The following is a 27,905-nucleotide window of genomic DNA, read 5'->3' on the forward strand; positions in this document are numbered from 1 at the left end:
TTAGCTGGACCACACTCCAGCTGGAGTGTGGTCCAGCTAATGTATTTCTAGCTCCACTTTAAATGCAACACAAAATTTTCAGCTGTCTATGAAAAAATATTGACTCATATTTGTGAGTGAAGTACATTATTTCATATTACACTCCCAACGAAATATAATTAAACCCATACTGTCCACATTCTACTTTGTACTTCACTGCACGAGAAAACGTATTCATGAACAAAACGTGTTCTTCGAGTTTGAAGTTTCCCACTATGAAACCTCTAGAATATACCTGTCCTGTACACACGCGGAACACTACGCCAAGAAGTCGCAGATAAAAATTCGGTAGAAAGCAGCTGGAATTCGGTCAAATTTCTATCGAAGCACGCAAGTCCACCCCATGCGGTGCAGTTCGTACGTTCACTTGTCGAGCCCGCAGTAATAAATACATGTACGTTATACATTGCATACCTTTTGCTTGCCTTGCAACGATATGCCCGTTAGCGTTTTCTAAACGTTCAGCATCTCGCGGACTTCATTTCAATTGCAATTTCTATTTCTAGATCGACAGATTAACCGACTGCAATCAGTTGTATACATCTGGCATACGTGACTAGAGAGAACAGTGGCGCCACTAGTTCGTGTGCTCGCCGTGCGCTGGAAATAATTACTGTCTAGCTTCGTGATGTATTCACAGAATTGATTTTTAGCGAGTAGATTAATAACTGTAATTATTGAAAAAACATCTGTGATGAGAAAATAACCAAAAATTCTTTTAAAAAGTAATAAAAAAAAATTGAAAAATGAAACTAACATACAGTGGATGTAGAAAGTATTCGTACACCGATCAATTTCCAAAAAAACTATGTAAAATTGTAATTTATTAACTTATTTTGTATAAACAATGACATTCTACGTATTCTCGGAAATCTCTAGAATAGATAGATAGATTACAAAAAAATAGCTATTTATGTAAGTTGCGAAATTAACGAGAAAAAAATAATTAATCGATAGAAATATTGAAGCAATAAGTATTCGCACACTGGTTAATTGTTAAAACTTCTATATAATACTTTCTTCGTGGGATTTTCTTTTGATTTTATAATTATTGTAACTTTTCTAAGCATTAAATAAACTAAATTATTAGTTAGAAGTTAATAAGAAGTGGGATCTTCTTCAATTCTCCTATTAGAACCTTTTTTAAAAGTACTTTACTGTAAATTTCATGTTTTCTAATTCGTACGAAGCAATAAACTAATGTGTTTACGTTACAAACTCTACTGTAAATGGTTCGTCATGAGAATCGTACAAATACTTATCTCTTCCATACTTTTACCCACTTTCGCATTGTTTTGTTAATTTCACAAATTATATTAACTAGTAAATTTTGTTTGGACTATATCTATCTTAAAGACTTCCGAGAATATGTAAAATATTATTGATTCTAAAAAAAGAAGTTAAGAAGCTACAATTTCACAGAAAAGTTTTTTGGGAAATTGATCGGCGTACGAATACATTCTACACCTACTGTACACAAGATTTGAATCTGACTGAAATTATACCTACATAAAGTAGGTCCTCGAGTTACAAATGATGCGAATTTTGAAGGGATCGGCGATTATGGTTGTCAAATATTAAATCTCGTGTGATTTGACGTGGAATGGTCCGAACGTGTTAACTCGCCACGAATCAGGTTCTCTGGAGTTTCACCGATCGGTGTCAATGGATATGGGAACAACATTTCTCTTTTTCTTCACCGTTACGCGGTTAGTCACGTTTATCGATTGGCAGGGACGTTCATTAATAATTCAACGCAATATGTTGCATCCGAGGATGGCCACGGTGGCCCGAGCACTTTGGATTACAAAAGGAACAGTTACGAAGTAAGAGGCACGAAGAAGTCGCCATTTGGTAATCATTGTTTCATTTAAATTGTTTGCAAATCAATCACAGCTTGGTAGGTCGTAATTAAAGCAGGGGAATAATATTTTCATGTACATAGAGACTCCGACGGTTCTAGCAGTTCCAATTTATAGAACTATCAAGAGAATCAAATACACTTATTATTATTAAAGATAAGATTCAAGATTCAGGACTGTTTTTAATTTAGTAGTAGCGGAGTAGCGGAAATAATACAAAAATTTTCAAAGTGTTATACAAAGGACTGATCATCAGTCGTTAAATGATTTGAAGTTTAAAGGGACCGGGCTGTCAAATTGCTTTAAATTGAAGTGTGAATCCTGACTTTTTCTTTTATACAATGTTTACATGTATGTTAAGGAGTGGACATTTTTTTTCGTTTTATGTATGTATATATGTGTGTTAAAAATGACGTTGCATGTGGTTAATGGGACCATTTTTAAGAAATCTTATTAATTGACACAAACTTTGAAATGAAAATATTGAAATATCCTTAGAAATGTAGAATCTATCAAGACCTAAATTAAAATGAATTTTTCACGTTTCCTTTGACTTCAGGTCTACACCAGGTACATCAGATCGTCGCACCGATAAGACAATATCATACCTTTTTATCAGTAGATACTCAGCGATAAAATGTGATCCTGAATTACCTGCTCTATTTTTTCTATTGAATCTATATAGAAAGTTATTATCAATCTATAATCCATTGTCAACCTCAATTCTGTGTTTACTTAATTCGAATGTCAAAACAAGACTGAAAATTTCCTCCACCTAACTTTGTACGATTACCTACATTTCTAGAAGGAAGAAGCCACCTTTCGAAAACGGACGTGCCGTTTAAGTCTTACTTCCTTAATCCAACCAAAAATCCCTCTGAATGTGTTGCAGGAGAAACAATGATCTAAAATTTGGTTAAACAATTGAATATTCCCAGACATAGCCATCATCTCGTAACAAAAAAATTCTAACAAGTAGTATTTGGAGTCAGCATTAAAAAAAAAGAACAACGAAAGATAGAAAGTAGTTGCATTCAAGCCGCCAAAAATTGTATAGGAGTGTGTTATCGTGGAGAAGAATCGACGAGTTCGTCGCACGACGAAAGTGAGAGGGCTCGAGTAACCCGGAAGGACAAAACGAGTTCTCGGTACTTGTTACAGCGAAGGTCCTCGAGAATGTGTGGGCTGAAAACTGTCGCTGTCCGTCTGATTTACGAGATACGTCTCGATATCGAGATGTTTTCCCCAATTCAAGTTCCTTCAACGTTTATTAAGCTCGGCGAACAATCGCCGGAACAAGGTTCATCGAAATTCAAATTATAATCGACCGTAGCGATATGACCAATAATTTTCTCACGAAATAAAGTTAAGACTTTAATTAAGATTTGTGCACGGAGTCAATCTAAGCACATACAGTGGGTGTAGAATGTATTCGTACACCGATCAATTTCCCAAAAACTTTTGTTTGAAATTGTCATTTCTTAACTTCTTTTTTTATAATCAATGATATTTTACATATTCTCGGAAATCTTTAAGATAAATATAGTCCAAACAACATTTACTAGTTAATATAATTTGTGAAACTAACAAAAAAATGCGAAAGTGGGTAAAAGTATAGAAGTAACAAGTATTTGTACGATTCTTATGACGAACCATTTACAGTAGAGTTTGTAACGTAAACACATTAGTTTATTGCTCCGTACGAATTAGAAAACATCAAATTTACAGTAAAGTACTTTTAAAAAAGGTTCTAATAAGAGAATTGAAGAAGATCCCACTTCGAATAACTAATAATTTAGTTCATTTAATGCGTAGAAGAGTTGCAATAATTATAAAATCAAAGGAAATCCCACGAAGGAAGTATTATGTACTTATAAATAAATGTAAATTTCTTTTTTTTTTTTAATGAAGTTTTAAAAATTAAACAGTTGTGCGATTGTTTTTTTTCTTGCTAATCTCGCAATTTGCATAAGTAGCTATTCTTTTTTTGTACTCTATCTATTCTAGAGATTTCCGAGAATGTGTAGAATGTCATTGTTTATAAAAAATAGGTTAATAAATTACAATTTTACATAGTTTTTTTGGAAATTGATCGGTGTACGAATGCATTCTACACTCACTGTATATTTAATTTTACGTTTAGATTGTTGCTGTGAGCCCTTTTCAATCAGAAAGCTTTTACATGTATGAATTTGTGTCTGAGGGACTAATTATAGGACGCATTTATTAATTCAAAGGAAATCCAAGCGTACATATTTAATTTTACGTCTCGATTTTAGGCGTGAGCCCTCTTTAATAACAGAGTTTTTACATGTATGAATTTATCTGTCAGCGACAAATTATGAAACGTATTTATCAACTGGAAATAAATATGCTTCATAACCAACCCTTAAAGACTGGCGTTGCTCCTATTACTCTACAGTTTAATTTCAACCCTTTAAATATATTTAAATCTGTTAGTATCAACAAGAATAACTTATTTGTTCCTCATCCAATACGATGATTATCCAATTGAACGTGTAAATGCCTAACAGTGTTAGTATTAACGGTATTAACATTATTAATTGACTCCATAACTTGATTCATCTCTCGCGCTTTCTACAGAGATTCACCTCCAATTATCAAGAGCTACGCGTTTCTTTCGATTGTCCACTAGACAAGAATTAGAAAAAATCTTTAAATAATGGTCCCTCGAAAACTAAGTGACACAACCCTGTTGCGATCTCGATGTCCGTTTTAATCCTTTCCAAATCGATCTCTTTCCAGACCGGTTCCACGGTGGTCTTACATGAATCTACTCGTGATGTAATATCGTTCGAATGAAAAATAAAACGAGTTTGAAAACGGAGTCGACCGGCAGAAAAAACATTAAATAACAACCGGATCAATTTTTTCGGGGACAACTGTCAACGAAATGCAACTAACATTTGAACTGAGCTATTTCACAAACTCTATTTTTCGTTCCACTTAACAGATACATATTGATAAGTCGGTTTGTGTGTAAACTGTGGCCTGCGAAATTCACTTTTACGTTAGGGGCAACGGGTCACAGGTGAAACCTCATTAAAAACCACAGAGGTTTCAAGGAGAGAAGATAAGTGGGGTCAAACTGTCACCACTGAAGGGACGACATCGTATGAATGAAATCACCTCTTTTTTTTTACGTGAAATAAAGTGCCAATATTTTTGACAGTAAACACAGGTAAAACTAGGTATTTTTCAACACCCCCTCTGGTAAAGCTTGACAGGCCTTTATAAGGACAAGCATTACCTTAAACTTTCGTTTTTAATTTCAGTCTCTCGGTTGAAACGTTGACGGTTCACTTAAGCATTTTCACTTACCATGATTCGTCCAGTTTTTTGAGAATACGTAAATATACTCCTAAAGTGGAAAGTAGCACCAAGACGTAAACGGTTCGATAAACTTGGAGCGCGCTTGGACCGAGAACAAGGGCACGTATCAACTGTCTCTCTGTGATCAGGTGAGAAAAAGAAGGCGTAACGTTATCGTAGAGAATCAATGATCGAGTATCGACCGCCGCATGTTCGTGGAACTGTCACTGGCAACAGTTCGAAAAGCACTGACCATAGTGAACGAGAGAGCCCGTTGTCATTCTCTCTCTCCCCCTCTATCGAGCCCGCTACTTCACGCTTACTCTCTCTCGACAGATCTGCTCCCCCTCCGATTTTGGTCTTTCGGTAGCCCCATTCACCTGACCGTTTCTTTCCCTAGGTGCCCACGTTTTGTTGTCCGCGGAGACGACAATCATAACGCACGTTTCGTGTTTTATGAAATGGGTGACCCAGGTGATGCACGCATGTGGACGCTGGGGTGAGCTTAGATACACTTGATGGCTAGACTCTGGATTTTTGTGCATTCATGATGTAAACTAATATAATAAACGAGATGTTTTTTGATCCGATGCACATTTCTTAAGTTATCCGTGGTGGTGGATTAAAATGAAACACCCTGTATATATACATGTATTACATACGCATAAATATAATAATAATAATATATGTATATATACTATTTCCGTTTAGTTATTCACTCGTAAATTTATACTCTCCCATCTAGATTGCGTTATTAAGTTTTCTTAAAAAAACTAAAAAACTACTTGACCGAATTAGAACAAAATCTAATCAGCTCTAAGTTAGATTGATACACGTCAATTGCATCATCGATCATTTTGATCTCGCTATTTGTTTTTTTAGAAAACGTTAACACACACACGCGCGCGCGCGCGCGAACAATTTGTTACAAATAGGCTAAAATTACTCCAATCACCTTAAAATATGGAGATCTGCTAAAAAATCTATTTTTTATTTTAGGGTCAAATACAATAACTTCCCTATAAATCGGGAAGTTAATTATTATATGTGTTTATACATGATAAACATAGCCAAAGGCTTCAGATTTATGCATTTATTAAATAAACTAATATGATAAATACATGGTAAATGTAAGTAAAGGTATCCACACTTATGCAAAATGAAATAACAATATTATTATAATAATTGTAGAATATATTCAACATACATTATGTACACTGTATGTGTCAATTTATCAATGAGCTGAAGATCCATCACTGTTTATTCATATTTAATTGCAAATGTCTAGAAGTAAATTGTCTTTATCGATCTCTCTGTCGTGAGAGAAAAAATGTCTTCATGAAGATGGAGTATTTCTAAATGAGGTAATTGCAGATATAAGAGATTCAAGAACGTCGCAATTTAACTTAAAAGTTTCTGAACTTGAATATTCTGATTTAAATGAAACTTTGTCTGAATGTCAAGCACGTTGTAGTATACAAAGAACAATTTTTTATAATATTTCTTATAATCTTATAACGTAACATTTATTCTTATTATATATCTATTAAATTTCCATGAACTTTATTTCTGCACAGATTCCAATTTTTTAGCTAGTAAACTCACTACGCTAAGTGTTGCAGACGATCATAATTTATTTTAAATCAAGCCACTTATGATATCAGCTTGAAAACTAATTGGTAACAGTAATCGTCTGTAGAATGAATATTATATTATCCCAAAGTTCATTGACGTCGCCAAATGTAGACTGGTTTCTTAATATTAAGGAAACTCTTGATCAAGTGTCCGATTACTGAAGCATGTCCAATTATCCTAACACGATTAATTCGTACCGTATAATATCGAAAGCGTGTTGTACGAAGTAAACGTTCTATGACGTGGTTAATTCGTATCGTGTTATATAGAAACCGTGTAGTATGAGGCAAGTAGCGACTATAATAGGATTGGATTGTAAAACACAAAAATAAAATGAAGTAAAATTAAGTGATACCAGAAGACATTTTATGTAAATATATCTTAAATCTTCATATTTCAATCTTTTAAAAAATGATTTCTATGAAAATACAATGGATATTTAGATTCATTTATTCCGTGATATGAATAAATATATTTTTAATTTTTTTAAAGATTTGAGTCTTTAAAGTTACCAATCTTAGGCAATAATATTGTTTATCTGTATTGCCTATGCTTGTTAGTATTTCACTGACTGTTTCACTCAATATTATCAAAAGACTGGCACGTTTTTGGATATCCTCGTATTACAAGCATTTAATTAAACGAAATCCGTTAGGAGACTGTTCGGAATGTGACAATTGGGTCGCGTTCGCCTTGATCCCTATTATCACGAGTATTTTCTATCACAGCATTCCTATTACATGATAAATTTCACAATCGGAGGTTACCTTGTTGCTCTGGATAGATACACATCTAAAAACACTAGTTCGGTTATTTTTAATATTAGGGGACTTGCTTTTCTCGAACTGAATCAACATTGGTTTGTCCTATGAAGGCAACAAATCGTGATAAAATGAATGTTCTGTTGCGCTTGCTATTGGGAAAAATACATTTGACGCGTTTCATGATAATTTATTATTAGATGTATTTATGTAGGCTACTTAATATAACATCAGACATCGAAATACTTGAACATGCGTATTTTATTATTACAAAAATCCTAAAATTATTCTTGGAGAACCCTTTTTAATATTTATTTTATTTAATCGAAGTTCTGATAGCAATCAATCTTCTACTGTACTTATTGCGACAGATAATTTCGCTATATGATATTTCCTGACGAAATATTCAATTTCTTAACAAATCAAGCTACTTTATAGTTCCAACGATGCTCAGTATACCAGAACACTTTTACTGACAGGTTTAGTCATTATTGAGAATACTTCAAACAATTCAAGCGTAAGTGGCATAATTTATCCCACAAACCTGACAAATTAACTGTGCCTGCAATAGTGTTAAAATTCCATGGATTTTTCGTGCAGCTGGATAAGAAGTATTTAAACAATTCACGCTGATTGCCAACAACATAACGTCGCAATACCAACTGTAGAATGAAAAAATGTAGAAAGTTAACTTTAGAATTTATGCGTAACAGTTGCTCGCCGTGAAAATGTTCTCACGAGTTCCGCAAAATAGCACCGCAGAGGTAATGTTATTGTTCATTAATATTAATTAGTTGTTCCAATGAACGTTGAAGGTCACAAATCATTAGAGACAGCTCAATAAATTTACTGGATGTTGTTATATAAAATTTCATTCAAATTCTAGAAAAAGATCGATAATAGAGATGCTTCAACTTTATCAAACAGAACTTACCTAAAATTCAGATCTACGGAAGGTTATCTTCTTTTAGACAAGGTGTGTCGTTTAGTTTGGATTCCTTACCTTCGTTACTGTTGTTAATACCTAAAAAGATCAGTCACAGAAAGAAAATGTTTGGTTCAAAATGGAACACAAAATATTCACAAAACTTTGTTCGCAAGGTTACCTTTTCCCAGTATTCAAAGTCATAAACATTTCTGAAATAATAACAACATTTACCGTCACTCTCATTTTATGGTCACAGTGAACAAAGAATAAATTTTAGTTGTACAATGCATTGACATTCGAATGACCTCGTGTAGGAAATTCGCGACAGTTTAAAGGATACCGAGGGAAACCTTTTTATTTTTTGTTTCCTGGCAGGTGAATTTTCATGGGAAATTGTTCGTTCTCAGACGCGGGTGGAAATGTGCAGATTGAAATACTTGTTTTTTCGTATGCACAGAGTGTGTTATCTGAATACGTTTGTAAAATACAGCATGTTTTCTAGGAAGCATCTCATTTCAGTCTTACCGATCTCTTCGACATGGGAGACGCATTTTCGCGTCGGTTGAACGCGTCAAGAATTTACGCCGCGATTGTGGGAGCCAGAGAGTGGAAATAGTTGGCGAGTGGTCGAGCAACGTCCACAGAAACGGGTACAGAAAATCGTGGGCGAGAGACCACGGAGCATGACCATGACTATTTACTATGATTCTATCTCCTTCGAAAGGGTATTATATGTTTACGTGTGGACTGTCTAAAAAGAACACTTGATTTGAAGATTTTTGTTTCAATGAAACGATTAATTAAAAGAATCGTATTTTAGTCAGAAGATTCTACCTCCCTGTTTAAACACAACTACTTGATTTTAAGAGCTTTGTTTCAATCAAATTATCAATTTACAGTGGGTGGAGAAAGTATTCGTACACCGATCAATTTCCAAAAAAACTATGTAAAATTGTAATTTATTAACCTATTTTTTAGAAACTATGACATTCTACATATTCTCGGAAATCTCTAGAATAGATAGAGTACAAAATAAAATAGCTACTTATGCAAATTGCGAGATTAGCAAGAAAAAAAACAATCGCACAACTGTTTAATTTTTAAAACTTCATTAAAAAAAAAAAGGAATTTACATTTATTTATAAGTACATAATACTTCCTTCGTGGGATTTCCTTTGATTTTATAATTATTGCAACTCTTCTACGCATTAAATGAACTAAATTATTAGTTATTCGAAGTGGGATCTTCTTCAATTCTCCTATCAGAACCTTTTTTAAAAGTACTTTACTGTAAATTTGATGTTTTCTAATTCGTACGGAGCAATAAACTAATGTGTTTACGTTACAAACTCTACTGTAAATGGTTCGTCATAAGAATCGTACGAATACTTATCTCTTCTATACTTTTACCCACTTTCGCATTGTTTTGTTAATTTCACAAATTATATTAACTAGTAAATGTTGTTTGGACTATATTTATCTTAAAGATTTCCGAGAATATGTAAAATATCATTGATTATAAAAAAAGAAGTTAAGAAATGACAATTTCAAACAAAAGTTTTTTGGGAAATTGATCGGTGTACGAATACATTCTACACCCACTGTAAAAGATTGCAGTAGATCATCGTTTCTCCATTACACACTCACCTTAAAAAAACTACTAACATCAGATATCAGTGTCCTCTTGACAAAAAGTAAACGAATATTTCGGATACCTAATTTCAACCCTTTGCAGACGGATATTTTGGAGCACGAACCTTCAGGAAGAGCAGGAAAATAATGTGTATTTAAGAATTACTGTATCCAATGTACAAATTTTATTTTAATTCAATGAATTGTTACATACGCTGTTGATGTAAAGTTTCAGTTATCTTAGTCGAACCAAAATATGAATGAAACTTAGTGATTGAAGTTATTGACAATTCATTTAATTTTTTCAAGTTGAAACAATTATATTCGACCTTTTAGAGAATCACAAGAATATCTTACAGTAATTATAGAATAATTCAAATTATATAAATAAGCCCTAATATATACAATGATTAATATAAAATTCGAAACCAGCGTGTTTGTAATTTAAAAATGTAAAAGTATTTTGTCAAGTATTAACAACAAGACACCGTCAGCAAAGGATTGAGTGCCTCTGTCCCATATACACAGCAATTACTCAATTCGTAATCTTCCTAAATATATGCGAAACGAAAGCTACGAAATAGCAAAGTAAAATACCGACAGTCATATAGGATAGAACGCAGGATACAAGGGTACATTTTAAATGATATGAATATATTATATTTTCGTAAGAAATCCGCACAAATATCCATAGTGTATTAATCGTACGACATATGATGTAACGCGTGTACATATAATGATATTAGATTACACTGTATACTTAAGGTAAATCATTAATGAAGTAATGAACGATTCAAAGAGTTTTCAATAGTAGCAGGTAAGAATTGCACATGGTGGTCGACGCGTAACATCGATTATATCAACAAGTTCAGAACAACGACGAGGCGAAAGTGCTCGAACGGAACCCAAACTCATCCGAATCATTTTTTTTTTTCGTTTCGCGACAGTCGGCCTTTGCTTTCGATTATTCTATCGATTATTCGAGAAGCGTTGATCGAGTTCGAGTAAATTTGTTCAGTCTCTGCTTTTTTTCCGTCCTTGGCTGAGATTCACGAGAGTCGCCGCTTGCTCGCTCGCTTACTCGCGAGAGAAAGAAAGAAAGACGTACAACGTGAAAGTTTCAACCAATTACACCTAAACCCCCGATTTACACGGTACTTTATTACACGTCTTTCAATATAATGGATTTTTAACAGTGGAAAGCATTGAAAACAAGTCAATTTTTTAGTGTCGTTTTTGGCTACACAATAATCATTTATATTAATTAGGGCAGTAAGGTCGATATCGTTACGCTATTTGTAATAAAACATTTTTAAAACTTTGCGTTCAGTGGTTAGTGATACATACCTTTAGTTTTTGCAGCATTTTTATAATTCGATTATAATTTCCCAGGTATTGAAAATTGAAAAAATAAAATATACATAAACATATTTATGTTTTTGTCATTCATGATTGGACTGATGTTCTTTTATTTCTCTCACATGAGATAAATTTAGTTGGTCAAATGCCTCAATTTTCTTTTCGTTTTTCAATTCACATGTTTTTTGATACAAAAAGCCATGATTTTGTAAGTCAGAGGATAGGTGTAACATAAATACGAGTAGCCTGTGGACGTATGCATTCATAGAAAATAAAAATATTAATAAATCTATAAAAATATGCAGAAATGCAAAAATATATAAAATATCAACGATAATACACCTTTTAGCATTTAGAAGATAAAACATATTTCCATTAAAATTATCATTCTCTATACGAATCGATAAAAATATGAATTTGCACAAACATCCACAGCCTACGTATGAATATAATATCAGCCATCACGCGTCATGCAACATTCGACAGCGAGCAGTCCCACGCGCGTCTACCTCGACTGGCGCCTGTTCTCGATTGGTTAGTGTTCCTGTGACGACAGAAAAAGTTCTATACCGCCAATTCCACATCGAAAACGGTAAAAGTATTTCGTCTGGCATAACCAGACAAGGAAGTAGGTATACGTCTGTCGATACACAATACTTTTCGCGTGGCTTTGTCCTCGCGCGAGTCCGTACACTGTTCGATCATCGATCTCGAGATTCAGCTCCAGCAGAGATCGGAAACGAGGAGAGCTCCAACCAAGTTCAAACGCTGCTCTCGTTGGGTTTGCATGCCGAACGGGAAAGTTACTACGAACAGGTAACCGCGAAGAATTAGACTGTTGAACAATTTGCTCCTGCTAGTGAGTGTGACGTCGCTCCTTCCTAACTTCAGCATCTCCTGTTGTGCCCTTTTGGTACATGCGCCTGACGCTTCGTCTGACGTATCGATCATTCTGTCGATTCCTCAGCAATAGTTGTCCTAGTCCTCGTCTTTTTACCTCATCGTTTCTCTTCGATACACCGTGTCTCTCTTTTGCTCCGTTTTCCGTTTTCTTTTAAAACGCGGCTAAACGATCCGCTTCCTTTGTTCGATGTTACCTCCCTCCGTCCTCCTCCTTCTTCCCCTCCCCTCATCCGCCCCCATCAACCGTTGGTTCTACGTCCTGATTACATGATTATACATTTGCCTTTCTCGGCCCATGGATTGTTCTTCTTGTCGGGCGCGTGTATCAGCGGGTCAGTCTTCTCGTTCTCTTCCACGTATTCCCTCATCCTGGAAACAACCAGATCATGCGATTCGATTAGAATGTTTCTTTACGTCTCGATTGGGATTGGATAGCAGCGGTCATTGGGTAGATGTTGGTTCCAACCGATGCTTCCGGGTGTAATTTGCGTGCTTCGGGATGTATGCTTGGCTGAGACATCCTGACGTTTCGTCAGGATTGCAACTGGCTTCTTCAAGGATCAAATTATATAATATCAAGGGGTTAGTCGCAGTCAGGAAAATGGAAACGGACAGTTTCTTGTGTGTGTTTCTTTTTAAGGTATTAAATAATAATTTTTCTGAATGAAATGTAAATATATTACAAAGTATGTCTTAAAGAACTGTAAAAGAATATTTGTTTTAAAAAAAGGTTAATTGATTTCGTCATAACAGGCGATTGCGAGGGTGGGTGGCCACTTGGTTTGCGGTGAGCAAGATTTCCTCAAACTGGTGCACCTGAAAACAAAACTAAAGGTAGATTTAGAAAATATATTAGACTAACGGGTCCCTGATCGAAGGATTTTTTATTTTCTTGTATACTTTCTTTTTTATCCTGTATTAAATCGCTTAATTTTAGTGAAAAAATTGAAAATCAACTTCAAATGTACGCCATCTTGTTTTCAATTAATTTTTTCCAAAATCTCTCGTTCAGGGACCCGCTAGACTAATCTATTTTCGAAACCTTACCTTTGTTTTTGTTTTCAGGTAAACCAGTGTAGAGAAATCATGCTCACCGCAAACCTATGTTTTTAAATCATCGTCTACGTCATCGGCTGTTATGATGATATAAATTAAACGTTTCTTAAAACAAAAAATGTTTTTTAGTTCTTTAAAACATTCTTTATAATATACTTAATTGTTACTTATGCAAAATATTATTTAATAACTAAAAAAAATCACAAAGAAATGTCGTTTTTCCTCTTCCTGACTGCGATGAACCCCTAAATAAGATGTTACCACTTTATTTACCGGAAGCCTATTTATAGGCTTTTTAATTACAGTATTTAGTTATGTAATTAATGCAATGTTCAGTGTTTGGTAACAGACTTGGCTTTCAATGTACCTAGTAACAGTATGGAGGAATTATGGTCAGCCTAGATTGGCATATGCTACTGTAGAAAATTCTTTTTTAAATTAATGTCTGCTTCTAAATATCCCGGTAGATAAAGTGTTAATGTAGTATGTGTGTTATTTAATCCTTGAAGAAAGGAATGCTGGAGAAACATGGGAGTGACTTATACTCAAAGCATACAAATTACATCTGGAACTTCAGTTAGTATGGAATATTCGTGTAATTTTATTGTAAGCATAGGCAAGTATGTATTATAAAATTTATTTACGATTATATTAGACATACAATTTAACTCGTCATAGTCTTCCTTATTGGTTTTTATGTTACATTTGCTTTATGAAAGCCCGTAGCCGAATAAGAAGGATCAATTTAATTATTTTGATGTAAACAAATTGAATACTGTCAAATTGTCGAATACAAAAAACATTACGAACTGTTCCTGCTAAAGTTCACTGGTTCATTGGTCACTGGTTGGTGTGTCGTTTGTTTTTTGAAGATGTTAGACAGCATCAACTAGTGTCAACCATGAAGAACTAGGTCGAGAGGGTGTTAAATATCCTATTCGAAAGCTTTGTTCGCTGCTCGAATTGGATCCGGATGAACCGGCTCGTACGCCAGGCGTTCCATAGCGTGCAAAGCTTTTTCTAAGTAACAATAGAAAGTAACTGTACGGATACGGTTAGAAGGAAGTTAACGGACCACCCAAGACTACTCGCTATTGCTAGAGAGCTGAGTTATCGTAAATATTATTTTCGTGACAATATTTCTTCCTTGAGATGTCAGGTAATATTTTTGAATGTGTTGGTAAAGTTTAAAGTATCTATGAAAGGAGTCGCAGGGTATTTATTAAAAAATGTCTATAAATGTAATGAAATGTGTTGAAATTGATATCTTATGTATCCCTGTAACCATGTAGAATCATCATGAACAGACAGATGGTGCCTTTGTTCGCAAATAAATAAGGCAGAATCAATTTTTAATTTTTAATTTTGCTTTATTTATTTGCGAACAAAAAAAGCCAGTGAAGGGTTAAAGTTGAAGTCACTCATGCAGGAAGAATGTCAAAGAAATAAGACAGTAATTGATAGAAAAATGTAAGCTAGTCGAATGGTTCATTTCGAGCTCTAAAATAATAATACAGAATCTTTTTTAATTTTACACAATGAATATCTAGAATTTATATTTCTTGGATCCCCATCTTAAAGTTGAAGTCACTCATGCAGGAAGAATGTCAAAGAAATAAGACAGTAATTGATAGAAAAATGTAAGCTAGTCGAATGGTTCATTTCGAGCTCTAAAATAATAGTACAGAATCTTTTTTAATTTTACACAATGAATATCTAGAATTTATATTTCTTGGATCCCCATCTTCTTTGGATCTTTAGAAATAACAAAGTTCGATACTTATGGAATAAATAAGAATTATTTATTCCATAAGCAAGAGCCCTTGCAGCCCCCACCTCCACTGACCACCGTCCGCGAGGAAATTGTCTAGAAAAGTTATGTAAGCGACATATTATGAAGGAACTGTGAATAAAAAGAGCAGTAAACATGGACATTAGCAAATTGTGGTGCATCGTGGAGGCAGTATGACATAAATTATTGGATCAGTGACCATCGGGTTCGCGAAGCACAGGATTGCGCTAAATGCAACAAGGTTGAAAGCGAGGCAAAGAAAATCACAGAGAATCGAGGCAAAGAATAGTCGTTTCGCGGCGAACAGCTTGGTGAAAGGGACTCGGTTACTCGGGTCGATTTTGCGTTCAAGGAGAGCTCAGTGTTCCAAAGGAACGCGCCTGCCTGATTATGACCAACTTTTCGTATTTTCTTGCCGCACGTTTTCAAGTCGTGGCAACCGACGCCAAATTGCAACGACTTCCTGCGACATGACCCAACGGCACCGATTCGGCTTGCTTTAACTTCTTCGCGATGCAATCGCTTTGCGTTTGATGAGGAGAATGTCTTTGTGTGATAATTAGCATACATGGATGTTTAGGCACATTTAAATGTTACAAATAATGTGGACGATGTTCACAGTGAGTATGATATTTTGCAGGTAATGGTATCTCGATAAATATTGGATTTATTGCAAAAATAGGCTTTATAGAAAACGAGTGTGATTTATTTGTTTTATATAGTCAATGAATTATTTATATAAGCTACTACATCATCCGTGCAAGGTACTACATACTTAAAAATATAAATTGAAGAATTTAATAATATATTTCACGTTAACTAGTCACCTGAAAATAAAAGGAATTAATTTATCTAAAATTGAACAGTATTTGGGTCACGATATCCTTGAAGAAACCTTGTCTGTTAAACAATTCAAGTAGACATTGACACAATTTTCTAGAAAGAGTGATAAGTAGCTAGAGAAACAACCATGACCCTCAGTGGTTAAATACATATCTCTCATTGTTTACATGTACACATTTACTACGTGGCAGTGGTGGTAGTAATAAAAATCTGTTCTCATTAGACAACTCAGGGTTTAGTAGAAAATACAAGAAAATTATAAGCTTTCACTTATCACTTCATATTACAACCGAATGTAGGCTAATAACTAGCTTACTGTCGCTACGGTTCTGTTTTCGAGGCTTGGACTCGCAACGAACCCTTTACTCAAATTAAGCAATTTTCTTCAATAATATTATGCCATTATATGGAAATGTTAATTCTGAGTTTTGTTGCTGAAGTACACGACCGATTTTACCTAAATTTTATTTATCTCTTGTGTAGGAATCCTCAAGAATACGGTGTAATGGGTGTAAATTAACGAGATTACATAGAATCGGTTTAAGTATCCCTCTTAGCCTGTACACAGTGTAACCTTGTCGCATTAAAAAGATATTTCGCTACAATACAAAAGAATATGAAAATCACTTCTACTAAGGACGAGGCTATTCTTCCCTTATTCCATTACTATTCCGTTATTATTATTATAGATTTTAACATATCGAAGAAGGGTGAAATTTTAGCCAAAAACATTCCATAATGTATAATCTGTAATAGAGTTTTATTAAAGACGATGACTTATACATTTGAGCAGAGAAGTGTACATCATGAAGTACAGGGATTTTTGTTATTGTTTTCTATTCAGACTTCCTCGAAGAGGTAATACTGGTCGCAAATTTACCAATGAGGTCAAGATATCTAAACTGACGAGGCGAGCACTTATCTGGCTTCTGTGCAAAAGCAAACGCGAGACTTGTGGTCGATGAAATATATGATTGATTAAGTGAAGCAACAAAATACGTGCAGTGGGTGTAACTATGATACATCATGACCCATTTATATGAAGCAAAAAAAAAACCAAATTTTTTCCTAATAAATACAAAATCATTTATCATTCTACGACCTGTAGCTATGACTTTCTTTTTTTTTAATTTTCAAAGAAGTCTCCTTAGACGTTTCCCCTAAAATGTATCTGTAATTTATCGTTGTAACGAGCCGTTCCATCTTGTCTCTCCCGCGGTTTTCTGGCTCTATGGCATTCTCTAAGATGCATTTCGCCATTCCTTCTCATCCATAAACATCGGTTCGCCAATTTTTTGGAAATATCCTAGATCTCCCTCGGAGTCTTCGTCGACGGAATTCGCTACTTTCGCCAACACCATATGGTTCTGTGGAGCTGAGCGCGCCTGCATGGTCACAGATTGGCACGTCACAGCGATCCTGAGAATGTCGTTGGGTACCATTCCCCTTCCAAACCTTTATAAGCGTCGAGGAAACTCAGAGGTATACGTTTGTACAGTCTTCCACTTTTCCTGTCAAAAGAATGGACGACCAAACTCCCTCTCTAGGAAGTCTAGGGCCATCCTAATAGGACTTCTGCAGAGTTTCACTTCTGTGGTCGTCTAAGACACCTCTTGAACTTAGATTTTTCTAAAATTGCATTCAAAATGAACTTGTAATGTTTATGAATGTGTGTTATTTGATTGTTTCTCTTATGACTGAACTTGTATTTTCTCAGAATTGCATTATCAGGAATTTGTAATATTTATGAATGAATTTAAAAAATATTAGCATCGTATACAGGGTGAGTCCAAAGAAACAGAACACCTAAATATTTCCGTTACTTTTCGTTGTACAAAAAAACTTCTTAGGACAAAGTTACACTGTTTGAAGGGCCACATGTAACGGTGTAAAGGAAAAAGTTTTCAAGGTCTTTTTTAAATAAAATTTCAAGGTCATTGATTTTTTTTAAATGGAATGATATATTTTCGTTAACGTAATGTTGTAACTGACAAAATAACGAATTCATCCATGTACTACAATATGACCTACAAATGACCTTCAACCCAGAAAAATCGAATAAATAAAATTCAACGTGTAAGGTTCATTTGCATTTCACATATAATAGATCATTTCTCGAGAAAATAGAAACTTTTTGCAGGAAACGTGCCAAATGTTAAAATTGATATAAAATTTATCCTTTTGTCACGTTGTATTTATTGCAATACATAACATAAAAAGGAAATTGATGAGTACTATTATCAATACATAAATTAAACAGAATTCAAGAATAAACCTCCAGACTATATAAATCAAACAGCAGTTAAGAAGAAATCTTAGACCTAATAATAACAAGACATGAAAGGAAACGTCTGCAACTTGAAGAGCAATATACGTCCTGGAAGAAGACGCGAGAGAAGTCCCACTATTTTTCTTCCATTTACTGCTTCAGCCATACATGGCACATAATACTGAAATATGAAAGAACTACAGCTTGTTTTGAAATGGTTAACGACATCCAGATATCCAAGTCTTCCATTACGAACGCGTCATTTAGAGAACAAGTCAACGACGAACAATAAACCTAGGTTCTCAGAATCACATTTAGGGATCGCCATGGCAAAACTGTGAGACCTAAATTCCATCCGATTCATTGATCTCAAATGGTGGTTTCGTATTTTCTTTGCCGCTTTCCATTACGTCTACGCCAGCACTTTGGCGGCTGCAAGAGGCGAAGGAAGAATCGAAAGTGTAAAAGAATAATGAGACGACGGAGAGAGGAAGTGCGTTCCATCCAGGACTTGCTGACGGACATGTCAGTAAGGCTACCTAGTTTTCCCTTATACGCATGAGACACTCGATATTAGAACGAATGATGTGGGGAAGACTCGCCTTGAGCGGATTTAGGTGCCTTCAGGCGATGCAGTTGCTCCAAAATAAAGTTTCCTTCGAAAATTTATTGCAAGGAAATAATTGCGATATCTAACGTTTTCTTTTGTAATTTTTAGATGTACAGTAGAGGCTTCGTTATCCAAACACTATTTTCTGGATGTTCTGTTATACGAACTTATGTGAACAGAAGTTTTTATTTAATAATAAATACGTTGGTTGCCATATCACCCAGAAATGGGTGACAGAACTTTACACGAAGGAATTATTTATTCGAATTAATTTCGAAGGTGAGGCGGTAGTGCGTTTATTTGTATGTACGCTATTCGAAATGGTGGGAGGTATGAATTTTCAAGAAAATAAATAAATATTTTTTTTAAAAAGATTTTAAAAAGATCGTTTTTATATCCTTTTAGAATCGGAACTTGGACAACGTTGAAGTTTCGCCTCGACAAGAGTACTCTGTGGCAGCGTGAACGAAAGATTAGTACCGATCGGGAAGAATGGAAAAAAAATGGGAGGTACCTTTCACTCTGGCACTCTCTGAGTAGTCGACCGCGGAAACTTTTTGCTTTCGGGTACGATTCGCCTCGAAAACCACAGAACAGGATAACGTCGTTGGTAGGACGCAGTTCCGCGTTGTTCTGCAATCGGGAACACTGTCGAACTTCCCATTTGTTATTAAACCAGTATCTCATTAGCGATGCGTTCCTGCATTCTATTTATATAAAATCGAACACCAGAGTATGGACAAAGAATATTCGAAAATTATATAAGGACACTTAAAAAAGAAAGGTTGTCTAGCGCCTTTTATGGACAGAGACTTCTAAGATTAATTCAAAACGAATTAATTAAATTTTCTTTACATTTAGTTATAAGTGAGCTTTGGTTGAGATTGCTTAACCCTTACTGTTCTTCTTCCAGTGCTCTTTTGAAATTCGTATTTCTTTATTTATTCATCAGGTGACAAAGAATGGTAAAGGTTCCTCTGAAAGAAATTTTACAATTCTATTTTTTAATAAAACACAATTTATAGACAATTGAAGATGAAAGATTGTGTCATTTCAGTGTCCACTACGACTATACTAATAAAAATATTTTATTATTAAAAAAATCCTAATCCTATATAAAATCTATTTTCACAAAATAAAGGAGCCTACAATGATGTCTTGTCTAACTCAGACAATAGTAATCTATAGATGTAGAAATCTAGAGTACTCTATATCAGAATGCTGCGCGAAGCCTTACTTAACAAATCTGTGAGATTCATTTGAAAAACCTAGCCCGGATGCAGTGCTCCTTCTACTTCTTTTTAGGTAGATGATTATCATACTTTCTATTGTTTGCTACCTACGTGTCGAAGTCTCGTATATACCGTTACGTGTACGGGCAATCAGGTTAACGAACTTGAATTTCACTGGTGCGCACGTGGCTATTCGATTGTCGAAAATTCTTGAAAATGAATGCGTATGCCAGCTGCGCGAATAATCGAGTATTGTGCAGGCTCTCGTGTATAATTTCCGCTAAAGTAGGACAGGTTATAACTAGGTTGACCGCATCATTTATCGTCCGAACTGTGACACTTTAGAAAGCGAAAAAGGACTCCGAAAATAGGTAAAATTGTTTGATGTTTCAAGAAACAATTATTCATTCATTGACACGTTATATTTAATGTATCAGTGAGCCTAAGTTTTAGTAAACAATTATTCTGGAAAAAAATTCTCTTTAAATAAATAAAAATAAAAGTCATAGTAAATATAGTAACGGAGTGGTTGATTTGGAAAAATAATTAGATAATAATGTTTCTCCAAATAATCGATTGTATAGTTCAAATATGATTAAGTAAAAACTTTATTGGAAAATTTTTTTGAAAAACCAAGGTACAATTGTAGAATTTTAATATCGAACATTGCACACCAACAATTCTTCGTTTCGTTAAATTGAAGTGAATTATAAATAATTTAATGAGACTTATAAAATTCTGTCTTAGATCCTTCTTTAATATTAGGGGACCATTATACTCTCCTTTCGTCGAGTAAGAATTTTTTTGCAAGGTCTTGTTAGATTCTGTCACTCTTATTTCTAGTCAGCATGCCATTTCCTCTCCAATTTTATAATTAGCCTAAGCGACCTGTTTGTTCTAAACAGAATAAAGATCATTTTCTGCAGGAAGTACTTTCTTTTTCTACGAATTAAGAACACTTTGACAATGTCTTAATAGTCGTGAGAGCGAACAGGTTCCGAGGCTTCTAAAACAATTACTCGTGTATCCCAGAGCTCTCTACGGTTGCTATACTCAAACAGCTCGTTAAGTCGCTTTTCCATCTTAATTCAGGAATAATTGCTTTCGAGTGAATTATGCTTAAAACGTTCGACCTTAAATACTCGTCGCGCTGAAATCCACTAAACGATTGTTCTCGTGCGCTTAATTACATGCCAATAAAAATTACGCAATGATCGAAATGAAAACTGGTAACCATTTCATTCAACAGAGTTAGAAGGTAAAGGAAGGGCGTGGATGTGGGAGAAGGGGGGAACAGGAAAAGAAAACGAAAGTGATCTAACCCAAGAGAAGAACGTTTGATTCGAACTAAGGCGGAACGGTGAACGCGGCTGTCCGTTACAACGAAAGAACAAATTACGTAGGCGATTGAATCTGGCTCGAATTGCTTCGGTGATCGCAGTTATTATCCTTGAGTCATCAGGAGGCATTCCATTCAAACTTCATAGAAGTGGAAACCAGAGCTGTGGGTTCTCAGAAAGTTGGATTGGTTTAGCTTAAACCTTTCGGCTCTTAAATTTGAATTACACATCAATGACGAAGTAGAATCAACAAATATAAAATTGTCTTTGATGGTAACACTGTTCAGGCTACTCTGATGGTGTTGAGGAGAGGGAATAGTCGCTAAGCAACAAATGAGTTTGAGAATAGTAGCAGGAGTGCTTATTGGATTGGTTACATTGACTATCAGAAGAACCTTGATAATTGCACGACCTTCCAGGCCCAACGTCTGCAATAGTCAAGAGGTTCCATTTTACCTAAGCTATAAGTAAGTCTGAGTATAATAATAAGGGTGCTCATTGGACTGGTTACATCGACTATATCACATAAACCTCGATAATTGCACGACTTTTCAGCCCAAATTTCTGCAATAATCGAGATTCCATTTTACCTAAGCTATAAGTAAGTCTGAGTATAATATTAGGGGGACTAGAAAGTAATATCGTATCTTTTACATTAAATTCAAACAAATAAATTTATATCAAGTTTTTATTTTTAATCAATTATGTAATCGCTCTCGTTATCAACAACCATTTGTTATCTAGTGTGCAAATTTTCAATATCTGATCGATAAAAATCAACTGTATACAATGCGCTGATATATGATGAACAAGTATTGACATTCACAGAAACGACATTACTTTCTGATCCCCCTAATAATAAAGGTGCTCATTGGACTGATTACATCGACCATAAACCTCGATTATTGCACGACTTTTCAGTCCGAATTTCTGCAATAATCGAGGTTCCATTTTATCTATGCTATAAGTAAGTCTGAGTATAATAATAAAGGTGCTCATTGGACTGGTTACATCGACTATATCACATAAACCTCGATAATTGCACGACTTTCCAGCCCCAATTTCTGCAATAATCGAGGTTCCACTTTACCTTCGACCGTCCCTGCGCGGACTCGCGGCATGGTATGCGCGCGAAACCCCGATATTGAATGTCTGAAAGTGATCGGTACGCGAATATGCGATTAACCGACTGTCCACATCCAAGGAGATCCTGTCCCCTGCGTGGTGTATGAAAACGTCGGTGTTGCTCAGCCTTGACTGTTAATTGCCAGCGGCGTGTCGTGTCGTGTCGAGCCGACCACTTACATCGTCGCTTATGGTTTCGCCAGTATTCTTCGATTCGTCTAAGAATTCGCTTCTACGTTCACGTTGGTCGAGTAACTTTCATGCGAGCAATTGTCTCGTCTAAACGAGCCAGTGTGACGCCACCTTCCCCTTTTGCCGAGAGGATAATGTTCATGCGCCTAGAGATGAATCCTCAAGCTCAGAGCCGAAGTATGTTAAGTATGTTCACTCTCGAGTAACGTCGCAGGATGTATCAGAGGTCCAGCTAACATTTCAAAGGGTTAGAGTTCACAGTTGTGTCATTCCTTTTTTGTTTCGAAACCTTTTCTTTTGATGAACATGGATGGTTAGAATTTTGTTGAATATGTTGGCGGTTTCTCAATAAGTTTATGTATTATTAGAAAGTAAGTCTTGCTGGTCTTGCAGCTCTTTGTATCTGAGAGACTCTGCCAGGACCCAGAAGGCTCTCAGAAGGCTGTTGCTACCAACGAGTTAATTGCTAGATTCGATGTCATCAGCGTTTCAAACATAATGTTGCTCGATCGGTCACTTTCGTGGATATTAAATGGCGATCTTAACTGCAAACTGCCAACGATAATCGAATTGATTACTATACAAGCGCTTTTCAACCTTTTTCGTCTTAAGACTCTTCCTTGAACACTATTTATTTTTGTAACCTCCACTATTTATAGGCATTTTAAGTCCAGTATCGACTCGCAGGAATCAATTAACTGTGTTGTTGGACTACTCACGATGCTTAATTCGAGGAAACTGCACTGTCATTCATCCCTCTCGACACCACTTTTATTTCAAAACTTTGTTCACATAATAAAACGTTTCCAATTGTAAAGTCGCCGAGTTAGATGGCTCAGCCTTCAAACCTGTCAACCCTTTGCGGTCGTGTACAGAGAAAGATGTACAAAGATGGACGGAGATCAGAAAATCTGGACCGCAGAGGTCTAAAAATGGTCCATAAGGTCATCGAGGTTCGATACACAATGGATTCTCCAAAGATGGCTTTAGAATAGTTTAAAAAATTGTAAGCATCGGTACCAACAATTTGATTCATAATAAAAAAAAAAAAGATAAAATGTATTCCACAATGTTTGTTTTGCTTTTTTAAGAGCCAAGATCCTAAAGCTCCTTTTGGAAAACCCTTTTATGTAAAATAGATGTGAAGTATGAACACGATAAGGATTTACATGGAACGTCGTGTGGTATATTGATTAATAATACGATACAAAAATATACACAGCGCAAAAACGATAACCGTAAACTGTAAACCGTCTCAAACGGTGAAAATAATTCTTTCAGCACTGTTTATGACCTTTATCGCGACAAGGATACAAATGGCATCGCGTCTCTACGTCTTCGGAGAGGGTTGGATGCGAGTACCTCTCACTTGGTGCGCGTAGTATGGAATAAAATGAATGAAACTAAAGGGAAATAAAAGAAAAGAAGGTAAACCGCGGAACGTTTCGAGCGCGAAAAGTGAAGTCGATCGACTTACGCGGCAATGCTCCTCGACAGGGGCCACCGGTCCATACTGGCTTGGTACTTCATGTTCTCGATCTGCTTCTTCAACGCGTCCTTGTCCATGTTTGCGAGCACACTGGGATCCATGGTTATAGCCGCGCCTCTCTTTCGCCAGATAAGAACCGAATACGCTTGCGCCCCTACGAAAAATCAATAGAACCGTTTCTGTATGGGGGACTCCCGTTAATGGAACGCCAAACTACGTCACCGACGGGCAACAGGAAATTCGATTCTGCGAGCCGAAGCGCGCCAAGAGATGTCTTACTTCCTCGCGATCTTCGCCAATCGAGATTAACCGTCAGCTGTCGATGCTTTTAATGCGTTGACAGGCAAGCCTGACTATTTACTCGCAAACAGAAACTACAATTAGTTGTTGAAAGGATCATTAATCGAAGGAGGCGTTTATTTATTTTAAAAAGTATTAATAATAAATAGTATAAGTGTTCAGTGGAGAAAAGGGGGTGCAAGAGATGTGGGGGAAGAAGAGACGTGGGAGATGTTTGGAAGGGGCGAAGTAGAGGGGTGGACCAAGAAGGTGGGTGGCAGGAAAATGTCGCAAAGGTACTAAGGGATGAAGGAGAGGGGGTTGGATGGATGAGGAGTATAGAAAAGTTAATATGTTGATAGGCAAGTCTGACTATTTATTTACAACCCGAAGCTATAATTAGTTGTTCATAGGATTATTATCTTAGGAGGCATTTATTTATCTGAAATAGTATAAATAGTATAAAGAGGGATGGGGGTGCAGAAGATGTGAGGGGGTAGAGCCGTGGGATCACGTTTGGAAGGGCTGTAGTAAAGGGGTGGCAGGAAAATGTTGCAAAGATAGTAAGGGATGAAGGAGAGGGGAATGTATGGATGAGTGGCTTAGAAAAATTATGTTGATAGACAAGTCTGACTTTTTTTCAAAAATAAAAAGTACAGTTAGCTTTTAATAGGATTATTAATCATAGGAGGCACTTATTTATCTGAAATATTATAAATATTATGAAGAGGCATGGAGGTACAGGAGATGTGAGGGGGGAAGAGTTGTGGGAGCACGTTTGGAAGGGGTGAAGTAGAATGGCGGATCAAGAAGGTGGGTGGCAGGAAAATGTCGCAAATATGTTAGGGGATGAAGAAGACTAGGAAGGAGGGATAAAGGGCATAGAAACGTTAAGGGGAAGGGAGGAAGACGAGGAAAGGAGGTAGAGCATAATGAGATGTTGATAAAGGAGGAAGGGAGGGTGAATATGAAGGTTGAAGGAAGAAGGGAAAAGGAGGAGTGTGTCTGGCGAGGAGGATGAAGGAGAAGTGGGTAAAGGTAGAGTGATGAAAGAGGGTGTGAGAGGTGAAGAGAGTAGGAATGTAAAGATGTAAATGTGAGGGGAGCAATAAAGAATATACAATACTATAAATATTATGCAGAAATTAATTCTCTGCTTCTCTACTGTAAATCTACCATTTAATTATAACGAAAAACCGTGGAAACTTTTCATTTTCCCCTAGTGAGCAATATCGAAGTAATCTGTGTGTTGCACTTACTGTGAAGGTACCTTATCGTAATAAAATGAAGAGTGAATATTTCTGTTTAAGTTGGAGTTATAAATAATTAAATGTATAGAGGCAGAGAATTAATTTCTATAAGTTGAATTTAGAGATAAGTTACACTGCATGGAACGTGTCCTATAACATATGCGATAACTAAAGCCGACGGATAATCCACCGAGGGTTTATCCCCACCAAACGCTATTTAATCCAACCGCAGAAGAAGAGGAATCCTCGCGAGGAACAAAAATCAAAAGTAAAATTTAAAAGTTTTCAAACTAATTTTGAAGATTCGTCTGTTATGTAAATCATTCTCGACAAATAAATCTAATTTTTCACATCAAGCGTGTTATATTTCCGAAAAACGTCTCTTATAATCGGATTATCATTTTACATAGAGAGGTCAAACATTTTATTACCACTTATTTCTTCTTGAGTTTGAATAACAAATGTAAAATCGTTTGGTATTTCATCTGTATCATTTTTAAGAACAATTTCACAATTATGTATCATTTGATGTGATATTTAAAATGACGTCATTTCAAAGGTGATCACACGTACGAAAGTAACTATGAAGTAAAATAATATGTTATTAGTAGATCAGCAGATTTTTATGCATTTATAAAAAATTTGAACGCTCAAGAACCTAGAAAATACAAACAATATGCGAGAATATACAAAAGATTGAAAGTAAAGTTCATGTTATAACATTTCCATAATAAAATGAATTCCTATATAATAAAAGTTTTTGTAGGCACGTTCGCAAACATTTTATTTTGCATAAAGTTCCGCAATCTAGTTATTAGAGATAGTATTTCAAATAATATATTTTCAAAAGTGCATAGGTCTTTCGTGAAACGCATAATACTCTCAAATCACCCCTAACTCGATATGTTCATCCACCTCAGGTAATACTTCTCGAAACATCAACGTGAAGGGACTTATTACACAACCTAATAATTATCACAGCTTCGAGTGCGTTCGATTTGCCAAATACTAAAACTATAGGGTCGCGGAATCGAATCGAAACCTTGTTAACCCCCTCGACCTTAGTGAGACGCATATGACCCAGTGAATTTATCCGATTGCCATTGGCAAAATTACAATTGATTCTCACATGAACATATGTTAAAAAAACGAACAAAATTTGTGCTGAGGTAAATTATTCCTCTTCTCATCTAGCTATGATCTTTAATTCATAGCCAACCCTACTTCAATACAATTAATTTTGTAAAAGAAAGACGAATAGAACCCAAATAGAAGTAGTGTAGCTAATAACTCCATTTGAAGGTATGTTGAAGAAAACGATCAAAATTTGTGCCGAGGTAAATTATTCCTCCTCATCTAGCTATGGCCTTCGAATCATAGCCAACCCTAGTTTAATACAATTAATTTCTAATGGGAAATCGAATAGAATCAAAACAGAAAACAGTCGAGTCGAAAAGGTTAATATTTTCCACGAAGACTTTTCGACATTGTCACTTACCCGATCCGTAAAGTTTCGAATATGAAACTCGGACACGTGTCACGGGAAGTCCTCTGGAACTTGCGGTCGAAGATTAGTGTAGCACTGTAGCACTCACCTTGCCGGAGGTCGGTGAAGTTCTGAGAGTAGCCGACTCTTGGCAGGTTTCTCGATTCGCTTACGGAAGCCTCAACGAAACTCGGCAATCTAATTTGCTGGTAATTTACCTGCCGATATCTGCAATCATTGTTGTCATTGAACATTTTTTAGCGAATGTTCTACGACGCATAATCCCGCACGGATAAACGCGCCAAACCCTTTACTCGACCACGTTGAATCCATCCGCGCTGCAGCCCAAAAGTGAGTGGATGTTATTTAATTAGTTATTGAAAATAATTCTGTGTAATTATTCTGCCTTTCTGAGATGGACTTGCCATTTATTTAAAAAAAAAAGATTATCCCACTTGTAATCATCCTCCAGCCATAGAGGAAGAGAGCA

General features: G+C 35.7%; 2 protein-coding genes across 2 annotated transcripts in view; both read right to left on the minus strand.

Annotated features, from left to right (window-relative positions):
• The window catches only part of LOC128888536 (probable chitinase 10), a 31,838-nt gene extending 26,353 nt beyond the window's left edge, over positions 1-5,485 (minus strand). Inside the window, exon 1 of the mRNA XM_054145491.1 lies at positions 5,244-5,485. Within this exon, the coding sequence (XP_054001466.1) occupies positions 5,244-5,246 (3 nt within the window). The 5' untranslated portion in view covers positions 5,247-5,485. The remainder of the gene's footprint in view (positions 1-5,243) is intronic.
• Positions 5,486-10,362: 4,877 nt separating this feature from the next.
• LOC128888667 (guanine nucleotide-binding protein subunit gamma-e) lies at positions 10,363-27,554 on the minus strand. Its single transcript, XM_054145738.1, has 3 exons — positions 27,428-27,554; positions 24,389-24,554; positions 10,363-12,821 (listed from the first exon to the last, which is right to left on the minus strand). The coding sequence occupies exons 2-3, from the start codon at positions 24,499-24,501 to the stop codon at positions 12,716-12,718; spliced, it is 219 nt and encodes a 72-aa protein (XP_054001713.1). The 5' UTR covers positions 24,502-24,554; positions 27,428-27,554; the 3' UTR covers positions 10,363-12,715.
• Positions 27,555-27,905: the final 351 nt, after the last annotated feature.

Source organism: Hylaeus anthracinus, unplaced genomic scaffold, assembly GCF_026225885.1.
Source record: "Hylaeus anthracinus isolate JK02 unplaced genomic scaffold, UHH_iyHylAnth1.0_haploid 11994, whole genome shotgun sequence".
Classification (NCBI taxonomy): Eukaryota; Metazoa; Arthropoda; class Insecta; order Hymenoptera; family Colletidae; genus Hylaeus; species Hylaeus anthracinus.